At 40.0% G+C, this 16,659-nt stretch overlaps 1 protein-coding gene across 3 annotated transcripts in view; it reads left to right on the forward strand.

Annotated features, from left to right (window-relative positions):
• The window catches only part of rtn3 (reticulon 3), a 28,302-nt gene that overhangs the window by 3,589 nt on the left and 8,054 nt on the right, over positions 1-16,659 (forward strand). Inside the window, exons 2-3 of one of the 3 annotated variants that reach the window (XM_028038526.1) lie at positions 3,719-3,766; positions 8,460-11,168. The exons of 1 other annotated variant lie outside the window; for it this stretch is intronic. In XM_028038526.1, the coding sequence (XP_027894327.1) occupies positions 3,719-3,766; positions 8,460-11,168 (2,757 nt within the window). The remainder of the gene's footprint in view (positions 1-3,718; positions 3,767-8,459; positions 11,169-16,659) is intronic. One more of the 3 variants, XM_028038527.1, reaches the window with a different exon arrangement.

A 16,659-nucleotide genomic window follows, 5' to 3' on the forward strand; every position in this document is an offset into this window, starting at 1 on the left:
AGTGACCCATTCTCTCAGATGTTTGTAGAAGCCATCTGCATGACTAGGTTGGTAGCTACATCAGAAAAAATAAATAAATTGTGACCATGGTGTTCCTGTGCTGTACGGGCCGGGTTGAACTCCGTAGAGAACCTACGGAAAACACAAGAACCAACAGTGCAGCTGACCTGAAGGCTGACCTCCTCCTCCATGCCATGCTGCATTAATGCAAAATAAAAAGGAAGAAAATAAAATAAATATTGAGTGCATAGTAGCGAGCATACTTTTCATAAGTCTGGCATTACTGTTTACACTGAATCTCTAAGCCATAACCATCAAGGCACATTAAATAAATGCTTCAAATGTTTCACTCTGTGTGTAATGAATCAATATGAGTTTCACTTTTTGATACGAGGGACAAAAATATTCAACTAAAATAACCCCGTATGAGTTCATCTGTTTCTTCTGGAGTTTTTCGCTATATGTACATTCTCGGTATGAGGGATTGCTGCTAATTCAGCGACTCAACACACGTGACTGTCACTACGTTCTCGCACAGGAAGAGTGAATGCTGCAAGTCAATGATAGAAGTGAATTTGACAATTTTCTAATTTTTGACACGTGCTTCCTCCTGCTTATTCAGCAGTGATTATTGATCTGCTTCAACGGGTGTGAATTTCACCATCAGCTCCTCTATATTGCTCGTATTGGTTCAAAGCAGAGCTATTCTTTTTGCCAGAGACCTTGCTGTGGTGTTGTGTACGACTTGGACCAACCAGTGACTGGTTCCTCATGGTGATCTTTACTAGGTTTAGTTTTAGTCCAACTACCAGATGGCTTGGCCCTCACATTTCCAGCAGTCTCCGTATGAGCCAATGACAGCAGTCACCAAGGAAGTGGCACACTTCCTAATCAGGCCCTCATTTCTCAAACTACATTACATCAGATAGGCTGTTAGTGTATTACTGTGTTTTATCAGATTTAGTAAATCTCCTTATCGTATAAGTCGTTTAAGAAAATTGTATTAGTAAAACTCTCAGATGTTGTAGATATTGCCGGTTCCTGCTTGATTGGCTCCTCTCTTTTGTTCATGTGGAAAAAACGTTTCAATAATAGTTTGTGATTTTAGTTTTTGAGCTACGTCTTTCAGTTTGATCGCCTTTCCCAAAGCTTCCCATCCACACTTGCTCATTACTTTCCTTTTTGATTGGTCATTATTCTGGGTAATGAACCAGCTCCTCCGTCTCTTCATGTGTTGCCAAGCTGACCCTCCTCTCTGCAGTCCATGCTGGAGCGCATCATGTCACTGAGGTCACAAAGCCGAATGGAGGATCTACAGGAATGGCAGGAGATGGGGCCCTGCATTCACACTCCCTTTTGTTTCTACAGTACGCTGTGGATGCCTACTGGAAGGCCCCAGTGACAAATACATTTTCCATAACTGACTTACCACACAACAGTGCTGTTTAATAAACCAGCAGATCTCAGCAGGCAGCATGAATGGTCATGATCAAAGACTAAAGCCAACAGAAAATAGAAATCTGGTCCATTTCACCCAGTTCTTGCTCATCACTTTCCTCAAAATAGACTTCCGTAATATAATAAACAAATATTTCCTGATTCTGTGAATGACTCATTTCTAAATAGCCAGTTTTCTAGGTCAGGGTATATGTTTTATCCTGCAAACATACATATGGTGGGTTTTTTAAAGAAAAACCTCAGGTATGCTAAAATGGGACTAGATCTAGTTTCAACAAGCATTTTATTACTTGGCATAGTAAATTTATGTCAAACAATGTTTTTTCATTCACTTGGGTTAAAGCATGAACTGAATTAGAGGCACATTGAGTTTTTATCTAGCAGTACAAATGTTAGATTATTCTGCTAATATTCTGAATAACTTTTTCTACTTCCAAGTTGAATTAAAAATGTACCAGTATTCAAAATAAAGTGATGTATTTTTCAAATCACCCTGAAGTAACAAAGCTGCTTTTTTTCCCTTACAGGATCCAATCAACATCGTCCAACTTGAAATTTAAAAAGAAAAAGCTAATGCTTAAATTTCAACATTTTAAAATATTGTCTGTATTGAGGGTTTCCTGTGCTGAAGGCTCATCATTTAAATGGCAACATCACATGGTGTGTGAGAGAAGTTCCCTTCCTTTAGCTTCTTACACCCTTTTCCCCTCAACAACAACATTCACTCAGAAGAGTGTTACTAGAGTGTCCCAGCCACTTACTGATGGTGCTTTTCCTGACTTTTCAGAAACTCAAAAATTCTTTCTTTTTCTCACTGGTCAAACTGAAAACTGTAAGATGTATTTTTGTTTACAGAAGGAATCAAGTACTTGTTAGAAGAGTTGTGACACTGGGAATTATGCAAACATATCGTATGACAATTATTCAGAATGTATGGCAGAGGTTTGTTTTAATATTTGAAGTGAAGTAGTCCATGAGAACAGCCGCTGTCGACCAAGAGCTGACGAATCCTGTCAGACAATCCACAGCTGGACTCTGTAGGGTGTCAGGGAAATGTCAGACAACATGATGCTGCAGTTAACAGCCAGTAACAGGACGCCTGTCACTGTCTAACATGTTTTCTGCCCATCAAAATTTAAAAGTCAGTCCTGACAACATTTGTAAACTGAACACACCACGAGCAAGAAGTGGTTCGAACATAATTAATGGAGTTGTGCCTGTCTTTGCTTTGCCTCTCACATATAAGGTTGAGACGTTGCATTGTGGGTAGAAAGTGAAGGAGCTGTTTGCTGAATTTGATTGAAGGAATGTTGTTGCTCCAGGCTTAACCTGCCCAGCCTGTGCTAACTCCCACTTGAGCTGAGCAACACGATGGGCAACACCACACCCTGTCTGTTAGGAGAAAAATTCCCACAGTTGCCAACCTTCAGACAGAGGACAGTTCTACAAACGTAATGGCTTCCTTTTCATATTGACAGGAGGTGTGGTTTTGGACTTATTCTTGAGGATGGTCCACATGGTTTCTCTATTGAACAGTTTCATGCAAGAAAGCATGGTGTTAAAACAAAGTGCTGAATTAGTGGCTGCCTCAGTAATAATTAGAGTCTGGATAATGTCTTGTATGGTTGGGTAACAGACAGTATCCATCAGCTGGTGGTTTTCATGATCTCTGACTATATTCACCAGAATTGAAAACTAGTTTTTATCCCTTAGATATGGTCAGGTTTATTGAAGATTGTCTTCCCTTTCCTCCTCAACATAATTCCAGCTTTTCCATCTATCATTATGCATCTCCTGTTTTTGCAGCTTTGAGTCTAATGCTTTGTAAACTTTTTCCTTGTTTGTCTTAAGGGGAAAAAATGGCAATATTCTTATTTCCTTTCACTTTAATTTCTTTTCACCTCAGATATCATGTAAAAACCTCAGAATTCCACCAACATTCTGACATTCACCAGGAACATTGTCTTGCGTTTTGTACTAGTGATACAAACTGTAAAAGAAGAGCAGTTGGTTTTGTCCTTATCTTATATGTACAGGGTTGGTTTTTGCATTTACTAGATAAGAAACAAATGCATGGATGGTTTTTGTTTAACATTACTCTTTCACTCTTAGATTTAAGTTCTAGAGCATTTAGTTAACATTGAATAAGTTAACTTCTCCCTCTTGATTTGAATGTTTTTATTTGGATGGGTTTCAGCAGCAAGAAGTTCTTTTCTTCTAGTATGATCATTCTTCTGTCCTTTCTTTCCCATCTTTTCAGATTCCTTTCTTTCCTCTTCGCCTGTATCTCTCATTCAGTCTCCTCAAGGCAAGTGTATGGATTCTTTAATGCTGCTCACCTGCTCTATTCCTCGATATTGTTTTTTTTTTGCTGGCCTGTTGCTTTACTGCTCTCCATCCTTCTATCTAGTGCCCCTCTCCTGCTCGTAAGGCTGTGTATAAAAATGCCCCAAAGCAGTTTGTTAAAAATAGCGGCTCCCATCCTGGTCACAGCTGCCTTCTTACCTCAACTAGTCCTTACCAACCCCTCTTTCTGGTTTTTCACCTATGTTTCCAGCACTGCTGACGCTTAACTCTAGTTGACCAGATAGCAATGTTTCTCCAACTCTTCAGGGACTTGCAGTTCTGGTCATTTTTGCAACGTCTCTCCTCTGTTGCAACCAGATATGTAACCTTCCCGGCTAGTGCCCAAAACAGCCAGCTCGACCTTTGACAGGTTTCATTGGCTGTTTATTTTTAGGCTTGCAAGATATGCCTCTATGCATGGCTGTGTCTTGAGCTGCAGTAGCTCTACCAAAAAGCCTTTAAAAATTTTATGTCTGTTAAACAACTTTATCTTTGTAACATGTCTTTAAACATTTTTTTTAAACCAGCACCAGTCATTACCTTCTCTGTCCAACTGATGGCTCACCCATCTCCAGTCTTTAGACCCTGAGCATTACACCTGGAAAACTTGGCTTCTTGTGATGCCAGGAGCCTAATCCATTACAGTTTACCAGCTGCTAGCAGGCATTATTTAGGTCAGCATCACTGACTGCAAGTTCAGGATAATCCCAAGATTGCTACCTTATTTTAAGAAAGCAGAGAAGTTCAAGTTCACATTGTGTGCAGAAACCTAAAAGTAGATCAGGTTTGTGTCCCGGGAGGTTGGTTCTACCTTTCAGCTGCCCTAGTATCTGAATCCCCCTCCCCCAGCATCAGCTGTGTCTCCAGAGGACGAGTGGCACTGGAGATATCATCCACCACCTAGTGGTCCGGGCCTTCCATTGCCTGTTGCTCCTCACTCATGTTGCATCCTCGTAGTTGCTTATGGCTCAGTAGGGTTTGTGCATGTCTTAAACCATAAAACATTCAAAGTAGGTTTTCTTTGTATAGTTCTGCTTTTTTTTTTTAACAGCCTCTTTTTGACCTGTGCATTGTTGCCATTCTAGAGCTGCCATGTTTTTTAAGCCACAGTAAAGCTGTGGATAGCACTCCAGAAAGGCACCATCTTGTTGAATTTAACTGATTTTAAAAACCAAGAAGTATTTCAGAAATAAAGTTTTGACATAATTATGTGGCTTGGCAATAGCAATGTAAACCAGTCATATAGCCAAATGTAAATGGGTCAGTTTGAATATCAAACAACCTATTTTGATATTTTCCTGTCCTGTATGGGTAAAGCAACATCAAAACAAGTAGATGGGACAACTTGCAGTTGGTCAACTTCACCAGGTCCTCTCAGGGATGTAGCTACAGTGCTTCAACATATTTTAGCTTTTGTAAAGACAGTTTGGTCACAATCACCAGCAGAAATGTATATTGGTCAGTCTAATCATTTAATCAGGGAGTGTAAATTCTTCCATTTAGAAAAGATGGAATTCTTTGTTCCATTTTTGAGTAGCTAGTTAAACGCTTAGGCATTATGCACTGCATCATGGGATCTGGGTTTGTGTCCTGCCCAAAAAGTAACGCTGCATAACAGAAAGTGTTAGTCTAGTTCGCAACATTTTCTTTACAAATATCTTTTGGCATACAGGTGGCATGTCATGGTTTTAAAGGGTTAAAAGGAAAAAAAAAAGGAAAAAACACAAAAAAAGGATCTTAATGGCATGTCATGGTTTTAAAGGGTTAGTCCTGATTCTGTTTTTTTTTTTTTTTTTGCTGTTTGTTTTAAGTAAGTTTCTGTCTTCTGAAGAAATCAGTAATGGTTCCCTTAACTATCTTAGAAAATTGGAACAGAGTGGTTGAAGTTAACAAGCTAAGGAGACCCACTGCTGACTTGACACCTTGAAAGTACCAGAGCATACCATCTTCAGTGCTGCAGCACAGCTAATGCAAAGTTCAAAGGTTTATGTTGTTCTTGGCAGAACCTGAACAAACTGATTAGTGGTCGATCTGGCAGTGAAATTGTTTCTGCTCCTATTAATGTGAGGACTTTCTTTTTGAGCTTTTCTTATTTTTATTTTTTTAAACTAAATTTGGCTAAAACTGACTAAACATGTCTGACTGGCTTGTTAGCTCCCAGCTCTCAACATTTATTTCACTCCCTAAAAGCTGAAGATCACATTATGCATTTCTTCTACAGGTAAGGGACTGTTACTGACGATAACATCACAGAACCTCGCTTCAAAAAACCAAACAGCTGAATTGTTTCATCATAGTTCCAACAGTTTAAAGTTCTTTTTGAACATAGGCCACAGATAAGCTGAAGTAACCTGAGTTTTCTCTAACTATTAGCATATCAGTATTGGCTGATTTTAATCATTGATCAATTGATTGGTGTACCACAAATGGAGATGAAAATACTTTTGTGCGTTTTTCTAGGAGGATAAGCTGGAGGTAGATAAAGGCTTTCTTTACTCTTAAATATGCTTGCAGTTGATGAACTAGTCAGCTTCTTAATGTGCCCAGTTACTGAGTGATTCTGCTCAACCTTGTTTTTGAAGAAAATCCTGACTTATAGCTCCGGTGCTGTGAATTTTCTTGTCACAGGACTAACTGTTTGGGAATGTGTTTACAAGTACAGAGCCAAAAACTACAACACTGTTGGTCAGATGGAAAGTCCGTGCTTGTGGCCTAGTTTGAACAAGGCATTGTATTGTGAAGCAGAGGAGGTGGCGGTCCAATTCAAGACAAAGTGAAGCAGTCAGTTGTGCTCCATGTCTGCACATACACGGGTAGTTCATGTTTGTGCTGTACAATTGAGCCACATATAAACGTTACAAACCAAGGACCCCAAATCTCCTTAGCATTGCTAATTGTGCTACATACTTTATTTTTCAAAACAATTCGTCTGTCTGGTAAATATATTTTGTCATGGCAATTTGACCTGGTTTATTTCTAATGCTTGGCCTGCTAACCTGGTCCCAAAAATGATCAAATAAAATACAGTCAGCCCTTTTGTATATAACTAGTGCACCTCCACCCCCATATCATGGTTTCCTCAGGAAAGCAAATAGAAAAATGTAAAGATGACCTATGTCTGAAAGCTAAATAGCTGCCAGCTTAGCAAATCAATCACTGGCTTTCTGTTTATCCCATCTGACTTGGGTTGATGTTGGTAAAACATCATATGAAGAAATGAAGTTTCCTTTTTTACTATTTGGCACAATGTAATGGACTGAACATGACTGTGTTATATTACAATTGCATAAAACTCGACAGTAATTTAAGTTTGATTGTATTTGATTGATCTGTATTAAAATACATTTGCTGAATTATCAGTATTGGATATTTAATTGGATTAAGGTTTAGGATATAAATTGGACCTTTATATCACGATCTGGAGCTGATTTTGTTTTGTTGTAAATAATCACTAGATAAGTAGCTGCGCAGACATATCCTGGTGGGTGGCTTTGTCAGTCAACTCACAGCAGAGCAGAAGAGGACAGTGGTTGATTTTTAGACCTTTGCTGAGGTAGATGAGATCAGAGGATAAGATCATCTTCCCATGTAAGTATCGGCCAATCACTGATTCCCCAAAATTAAGAAAATCGGCACCGATAAATTGGCAGGTCAATAAATCGGTTCACCTGTAATCAACATGCTATTGTTGGCCAACATTTTGCGTTTTAGCTAATTTTAATTTATTTATAATATTAGTCAACAATAAACGGAGGGGTTTTTAATGTGCAAAAAACACACTCCCATTTGTCACTTCCACTAACTTTAATCTGAGGATGAAGTCGTTTAAAAATTGGGCTGGTTGAAGGTTGTGATACTGTGCCACAAACCAACTCATGAAGACAAACATGCTTACAGGGATTTCTTTGAAATGGCTGACTGGACAGATTTCAGTGATCGTCTCTTAGAATCTAGTAATATTGTGTTATGCTGCTAAATTTGCACTGTGTACATTCAGCAGAAATGCTACATTTTGCACCAGAACCATCATAAATAAAATCTACACATTAGTCTAGACAGGATGTTCTGACACTTTATGTATGAGTGTACGCAGATTTAATATTTGCAAATGGATTAAAAGGTTAAACATGATAAAGTAACTGTTAATGAGATGATCCATGCCACTCTTAACGTTTTGAGTCCCTGTATGGCAGAGGATGTCTTAGTAAAGCTTTGGTTTTTACAGACATTCTGTTTTAACTACATAGCAAAGCTAAACAAAAGTCAAAACACAGTCAAAAAGAAACTGTTTCAGCCTGCAACTATACTGTATCTAGCTACATACATTTGCTGCAAATAATTGCATAGCTACACTGTTCATTAGTGAGATTTATTTCCTCTCCCTTCTTTTGCTCTGGACAGATCAGATAAGTTTCCAGATTGACTGCTCCATGATGCTTAGTTTAGATTCTAAGTAGTTAAGAGAAGCATGCAAGATTGAAAAATCCATCACTGACCTTTCTTTTTTTCACATTGTCATGATGCAATGCATGAATGCTTGGGCTGCTACCTTAAGGCATAGCCTAGTAGTAATAGAAGTGCATGGAAGCTTAGTGGTAGTGACTCAATCTCCCCACTTTTGTCCTCTTCACTACCACCTCTTCATAACGATGCAGACAAGAGAGGGGTCCAGAGTTCTGACAAGTCCACTGAAGGTGTAGCTACATCGCTACAGTTTTCTTCCCAACCAGGCTCATTCTCACCCAGTAGTTACAGTAGTGACACATCTCCAACAGATGGACAACAAGATTCTCCAATAAAGGTGTCTCCCGTTTCAGAACGTATAAAGGCACTAGAAGCTCTTGCAGCCAAAAAGAAAGAACCTGATTTTAGAGGCAATGGAACTTTCACTCATTTCAGGGACCGACATCATGAGAAATCTGCACCCGAGGGGCCCAAATTTTCCACAGAAGGTTCCAAAGCTGCACCTGATGGACCCAAGTCTGCAACCGAGGGGCCCCAATCTCCCACCAAAGGGTCAAAATCTACACCCGAGGGGCCCAGATCTCCCACTGAATGCTCCAAATCTACAGCAGAGTCCCTCAAATCTGTAGTTGAGGGTCCCAAATCTCTAGCTGAAGTTCCCAAACTTCCTCCTGAAAAGATTATACAGACACCTCAGAAAACAGAACATTCTGCTGATCAGGAGTCACCAGATTCACCATTTGAAATCCTGGGAGACCTGAAGCAAGTTGTTGACTTTGAAGAGACAGAGCAATGGATGAAGACACACTTACCTCCAGTACCAGATTTTGATACTGTTGGTCTAATTAAAAGCACTAACACAGTCTCAGTGAAGGGGATCGACATGGATATGCCTGCTGCCTTTGCTGGTGTTCCTGATGCTTTCATGGATCGTCCTGTTGAAGTTCCGAAACAAAACGATCAGCTTGACGGGGAATCCAAAAAAACAGAGGTTGAAGAGTTTGACGTTAACTTTTTGCCAACAGCTTACATGTGGGATCATCAAGAAAAATCAAGTGTGGAGGATCCATCTAATCTAGATTTGGTGATTACAGCTTCCCCTGCACCTCCTGCAGAGTTTGGTTCCACATCTCCTCCGTCATCCCCCACAGTTTGCTCTGCTGTTCATCAGAATGTTTCTGATGAGAAAAAAGCAATTTGGACTGACGAATTGGAACAGCCAGAAGCAAATGAAGGTGACAGTTCAGGAGAGTCCGACGATACGGTAATTGAAGATCATATAGCTGAATGTGAGTCTGCTCCATCTCAGTCTTTGGATCAAAGTTCTAATGATGACACCACAAACCCTCCCTGCACCACTGCTGATCTTTCCATTGAGGAGAAAGAGACTCCTCCACCAAGGCTTGAGAGAAAGCTAATGCAGGTTCCAACCATAAATGTGATTGAGACTGATGAGCCCAATTATAGTGAAGAGGAGATGGAACCTGAGGCAGAGGAAGATGATGATGACTATGAGGTAGTAAAAGGCCCAGACACAGGACCCCCAAACACCTCTGAACCAGACCCACAGAGTGCTGAAAACACAGGCCCCAGAGTACGCCCGTTAGAAACGGAGTTCATGGAAGGCTACTCGCCTCCTTCCTCACCTGTGGACTCTGAGTCTGAATACTCCCCAAAGCACAAGTTCCTCCACTCTAGCTCTGAAAAAGACGATAAGGCATCTGCCTTAAAATCAGAGGTCTGTCCCAATCCAACGGACTCAGCGGACCTGCAACCTGACCAGTCCCAGACCATGTCGAATGAAATTGGCAATAAAAAGTCCCCATTTGTTGTTGAAAATGAAGAAGTGGATTTTCCAGACAATGATGATGATTGGTCAGATGAAACCCAGGAAATTCTGTTCAAACCCCCAATGACTGATCCGTCATCACAAGAATCAGCTCCTTACAATAAGCCTGCAGTCAATGAAAATCGCAGTTCAACAGGAGAAGAGGCGTACATAAAACCCACTCCTCCTCCCATGTCCAGCTTCATGCAGGATGACATTTATGATAGACAGTCGTTTGATTATGACTTTGATATCGGCTCTTCCCTGGATCACACTGATGTTAAGAAGTTCAACAATGCAAAGGAACGTTTTCTGTCTGATCCAGCTCAGAATGACGATGCTGAAGACAAACAGGATCTGGACAGCGCCATTTCACTGAATGGTGACGACATCCCCAAATCCGATAGTCAGCCATCTTTGGAAGATTATCCTGAAAACCCGTATTCCTGTTTCAAAAGTGAGACTATGAGCAGCACTGTTGAACAGGAGGTCATTAAGAAGACCACTAATTCAGAAAATGTGGAAAATGACAACATGCTCCCATCTCAGAAATCAGCTACACACATTCAGCATAACCCTGAAACTGGTCACAACATAAATGAGATGAAAAGAAGTCCCAACAGAACTGACAGTGGCAGCCCACCTTCTGAGCCTATGGATAGTTTTGTGGAGTTCATGAGAGAGTGTCTGAAATCAAAGCAGGATGAGGAAGCTGACAGTGTCCCCCAGGAGCTTGAGCCCCACAAGACTTCTCCTCTCCCCAAGGCTTCTCCAAGCATGGTGATGGATTTTGAACAAGAACACCTTACAATCAGTGCTCTCAAAGATCTGGGCAAGAGCCAAGAGGAAAAGGAGGAGACTGTGAATCCTCAGCATAAAGTCTCAGAGAAGAGTCAGCCAAAGTCAGATTTTAGCCCTACACAGCCATCAGACTCCAAACCTCCTTGTTCCCAAACCAACCGTGCATCTGACAGCAAGTATTCCAGTGATGTGGAAGCTATAGACGAATGGGTAGCTGAAGCCTACCATCTTGCAGAGCATGTCTTGACAGCAATACTAACCCACTTGTCAGGTAACATTCCTTCCCTCTGGGCAATAGGCCTGCTAACCCCATGCACTTCCCTCAGTGGGACCCTCAAACAGGAATTCTCTGCTTAGTTTAACACGTGCGTGGACAGACCCACACTCTCACATATAGTATTAGAATGTTCGATAAGGAATTCCTCAGCATACTGCGCAGAATGAAAATTATTGGGAGAGGTGTAGGTATTCGGACTATAGACTGATTATTAAAGGGGAAAGTCAAAGCGCTGTTTTAAAACTGTAAACAGAAGATGCTGAAATAAAATAAAAAAGCGAACTCACAGCTCTGATTGTAAAAAAAAAAAAAAAAAAAGAGCTACATATAGAAGCCCTCCAGTACACTCATGTTGAGTTTATTTTTTATTTATCTATTTTTTTTCTTTGTAAAACATATTTTTTTCATTAGGGAATATGTCTGATTGGCTTATTTTTGTTACCACATTTTATCAGCTGTGCACTTGATGACTAAATCTGTATTTGTGCAGTAGTATATTGACAAGATAAACGCTATGAGTGATTAAACTGACAGATTTTGCAGTGAAGAAACATTTTTAATTTAATGTATTTATTTATTTACTCTTAAGTGTAGTTCCAATGCATTTGGCTGTATCACCGGGTGTTGATGGGTAGTTTATAGTGGGGAAATTTTTCTGCCATAATTCGAGAGCACACATTTTCAGTCTGAAAGCAGGATTTCATGTTTTTCTTCTGAAAACTTGTAATGCTTGTACTGTATTCATTGTGTATTCACTGTGCTTTCTCAAAACTTTCTCCTCGCGCTCAAAACTCGCCTCTGCTTGGAGCAAATGTCCGCTTGTAAACCTCTCTGCTCGCTTGCCAATGAGTCGTGTCCGAATTCAAGGACACTGCTTGAATTCGTCTGAGTCTGGGATAAGATGAAGAGGGTACACAGGAACAACTAAGACAGAAGTAAACAAAAAGCAGGGAAACTTGAAAAAAACATTTTTATGTGTCATGGCAGCTAGGAAAAGTAATACAGTTTGAAACAGAACCACAATGTAGGCAAAGAAGAACCGTCTCTCTCTATATACAGTATATGCATCGGTAATTATACAATGCAGGTTAAGGTAACAGTTTTTCCTTTTGTCCAGGTCTGGTTAAGTGATAGATACATGCTGTAGATCTATCGCTTGGAACAAAAGAGCACCTAGTCTTTCTTCTTTGAGAAGAAACACAAGACATGAAATCCTGCTTTCAGACTGAAAATGTGTGGCAGAAAAATTGCCCTATAAGTTTGAATGTGAAGCGTTATACTCTGAGACTGTTTCAGATTGAACGTTTGCAGTTGTTTTTGTGTGTGTGTAAATGCAATAAACATTTACTGCAATGGTTAGCTAAGCAGTAAATGTAAGCATTCATTTTGATGAAAACCTATTGGAGATAATAATAATTTTAAAAAAGCGTTTCATTGAAACTGTTTAATTGACAGCATATTCCCTGAACATCTAACAAGCTAGCATGAACAGGGCCCAGACTGTTAGGTATTCCATCATGACTGTACTTGTGTGGCTCCAAAGACCACAGTGCAGGAATGCATCAGTTAGACAATTTTAGTACTTTTAGTAATGTGTAATTATTCTGTAAAACAGCTACTTCCTCATGACAAGAGACCAATCAAAAGTATAAAAGCTGAATTTACTTCTAATACTAGGGTAGTACACAGTATTGCACTTACTCGCCTAGACTTTAGAAAAGCGTGTGTATTTTCTTTTGTATTCATTATTAAATCAATATCCACACAAATATTTAAGTTAGAAACGCTGATGTGACTGACTTAACTTGCAAGCAACCTTAGTTCAAGGCTGTATGTGATCCTCAGTAAGTTGAGCCGGTGACCCTCCCCTGCCCTCTGTCCTTTGAGCTAGTCTGTGGTTCCCCACCAGACGGCGAGTTAGGGATTAAATATGGTGGCCCAGTGTTTGTCCAGAGCCCTGAACGTCACACAGAACAGTCAATCCCCAGGTCAGGTTTCTGGCCACAGCACACTTAGAGCGGACACACGATGCAGAAATCAAAGTGAAGAGCGCAGCTTGCAGCCGCCCTGGTGCAGTTATTTTGGTGCCGTCATTTTATACTTGGGTTTCAACAAGATGCCATCTAAGGTGATGGACGCTGCCAGCTCCTTCAGTTGGATCTTGTTTGCTGCATGTCTGTATAATCAGCGTGAGAGCGGTTCGAGATGCATTTGTTTCCATGGTTACTCAGATCAGCTCAGTTTTCACACAAAATGTTTGACAGTAGTAAATGTCATATTCATTCTTTCTACAAAGACATACACACACACACACCAGACGGTAATCCTGACACATTCAGGGGACGACACGTGGAATCCAAGAGCTGACCCAGCATGCATCTGTGGGCGGGGCAGCCTGCAGTCAGGGAGCAGTAGATAAAGGAAATGTCATCTGTAGCCGAGTTTCAGGATTTTTGGTTTTCTTCATTTAGAAGTTTTGTAGAGGAACAGCAGCTTCAGGTGCTAATGCTGGGTTTTATGTTGTCATTGTTATAGTTCAAGGATTTGATTATATCCATTTTTACAGGTGATAACTGCATTAACCAAGAACAGTTCAGTTTGCATTCAGTTCACTGCTCTCAATGTTATCACACAACAGAGCAAGCTGAAGACCTGGAAGAAGAATCGAAACCGATCAGTACAAAAAAGTACATATTGCGCAACTTTTTATGGGCCATGTCTCCCCACTCTAGTTGGTAGAAAATGGTTCGTCTATAGGTTTATACTGAAAACAGTAAGTGACATCATGAAAAGATTGTTGTGAAATAGCAACATAAAATAGCAAAGAAGTGAAGTGATCCAGAGCCACAATTCACTCTGATTGATTGTTACATCACTACAAACTATCTGCTATCTAATCTCCATCCAATAAGCAATCGGATCCATTAATAAAAATTCTACAAGCTACTTTGAAATGAGTGAATCTCAAAAAATGCTGCAAAAGCAAACCTGCAGTCACTATTGGCAGTAGGCGGCAGAGAGATGATCATTTTTACCGTTGTGTATGTGGTTTATTTTGGCTCCGTTTTCATTACACAGAGGGCCGCAGCGATGTTTATGCGAGTTTCTATATTTAAGAGGAGAACTCTGTGAAAGTAGGCCGCTGTGCCTCAGCAGAGTACAGTGAGGGTGAGAGGGAAAGAAGAATAAGGATCATAGAACCCGGACTGTTTCCCTGTGGGTACACAGAGCAGAGCATGCTGGGAGAAGACCCGTAACCCCTACAGTACTGGCTGAAGAAATCCTTTTCATTGTTGTTCCCCGACAAAATGTAAATGTGACCTTTTTTTTTAAAGTAAATTTTAGTTTTTTCAAGAGATTAATTCAGTCTGAAGTTCTTCAGTCACATTTTATAATAATCATCTGCATTAAAATCACATTAATAAAATGATTATTAGCAGCTCCCCTCCTCTGAGGCTAATGTTACCAGCTGCTGGATGTTTTGGTTTTAGCATTTAGACCTCGTCACAAACCTTAAAAACACGTAAAAGCTCATAAAGGGGCTTCTTTATTTGGTTCAACTGAAAAAAGAGCAGGAAAAGCTGAGCCTTCTCTATTAACAACTGTTATGATTTGTCCACTGCTCATTTCAGAGGCTGATGAAATTAGATCTGGTGAATTCACATCAGTACAGATTCAGTTTTCTGCCTCCTCATAGATCCTGCACTAAAAGGAACCTGGACTTCGTTTGCCGGGGCTTTATTAGTTTTTAAAGTTGGTTTCTTAATTTGTTGTCGAAATCCCAGTGTTTGTCCCAAACAGCTTAGAGTTCTGTACTTGATTCAGATGCACACAGTACCAAGCTGCAACAATCTGCCTAAACTCCTGAAATGTTCTGAATAATATGGCTGACAGAAGGTGAGGGGGGTTAGTTTGGAGGAGGGGGTTGAGGATTTAGGTAGCTGCATGGAGCCCCAGGGACATTGGGCCTCATGGTTTCCCTACTATCACAAACAAAGATGTTTGTCTAAAACATCTTTCCCCCACATTCAGGGAAGGAGTGACTGTTTGAAAGGGAAACCCTTTTTAGCCTTACATAACCAGCTTGTACTGAGGCTAATGCATCTACATGTAGGACTGCTCACCAACTGTGTATACACACAAACACATTACTTACATCATTAGGTATATATATATTTTATGAACTTCATCTCTTATGGTTATATCTGTATTAATATTTAACACCCTAAATGGAGTAGCTTGTCAACGAATAAACAATTTCCCATTGGGGATCAATAAAGTATATTCTATTCTATTCTATTCTAAACACAAGTCGGACATCAATAGCAGTGTTCCTCTCCTTAGCTCTTCTGGGCTGCAGATGATGTTTTTGGAACATGGTCATGTTTTATCGTCCCTGCTGATGCCAGTATTTGTCATACAAATACTATCATTTGTATGACAAGGTAAGTACGACAAGTATTTGTCGTACTTACCTCTGGTTCAAACATGGCCACCCTTTCATAGGTGGAGAGTTGTTGGAATAGAATACAGAGAAATTCAGATAACCTTTATTGTCCCAAGTGGGGAAATTTAATGACAGGTCTTACATGGACAGTCTCTCCTACTGTTGAGAATTTGAACTGAATAGTACCAAAATATTCAGAATATGAAAATCAGACATTCTTTTCTACCTATTAGAGATTTGCTTATAACAACCCCCATTGAAATAACACATTACACCTCATCAGTGTTACATGATGGTTCTGAGAGGCTAGATTCAGCCTGAATGTCTCTAACTCAGTAGAGACATTCATGAGTTTTGTGAGGCCAGAGTTTCTCCAGGGCAGCTTCAGTATACTGCTCCAACTCTGACAACACATCACCTGGAGCATTCACAACAAAATATTTATTTTTTCTAAAGATTTGTGTGACTTAAAACACACACCTACAATTTTGAATAAACTCACTTATTACTTCTGTTGGCAATGTTTTTACACAAAAGCTGTGTTAACACCAGCATCCCTGCTTTTTGTTTTGATATGACTTTCACATCTGCCTGTAACATCTTCGTGTGAATCTAGGTAAATCTGTGCATACTCAATTTAAAGAATTGAATTAGTAGAATGTAGCTGTTACGTGGTTTAGATGGGGGCCAGGGCTGGTCATGTGACACAGACTGGCAGCCAATACAGCTTCTTCACTCAGAACAACATTGTGTGAGGTGAAAAACACTTGGATTGTTAGAGAAAATTCAGATTTATGAGATCAACATAACTACATGGGTAAGGACAAAATAATGGTATGTTTAGGGTAATGTGGCGGTTAGATTAGGGTAATGTAGCGGTGTGTTTAGGGTGATATAGTGGTATCTTTATGTTAATATAATGGCATGTTTAGGGTACTATAGAGGTTTGTTTAGGGTAATGGTATGTTAAGGTTAGCGTAGTGCTATGTTTAGGGTAATTGAAGGGTAGTTTTACGTACAAATCTTCAAATCTTGGTC

Source organism: Xiphophorus couchianus, chromosome 14, assembly GCF_001444195.1.
Source record: "Xiphophorus couchianus chromosome 14, X_couchianus-1.0, whole genome shotgun sequence".
In the NCBI taxonomy this organism is placed as follows: Eukaryota; Metazoa; Chordata; class Actinopteri; order Cyprinodontiformes; family Poeciliidae; genus Xiphophorus; species Xiphophorus couchianus.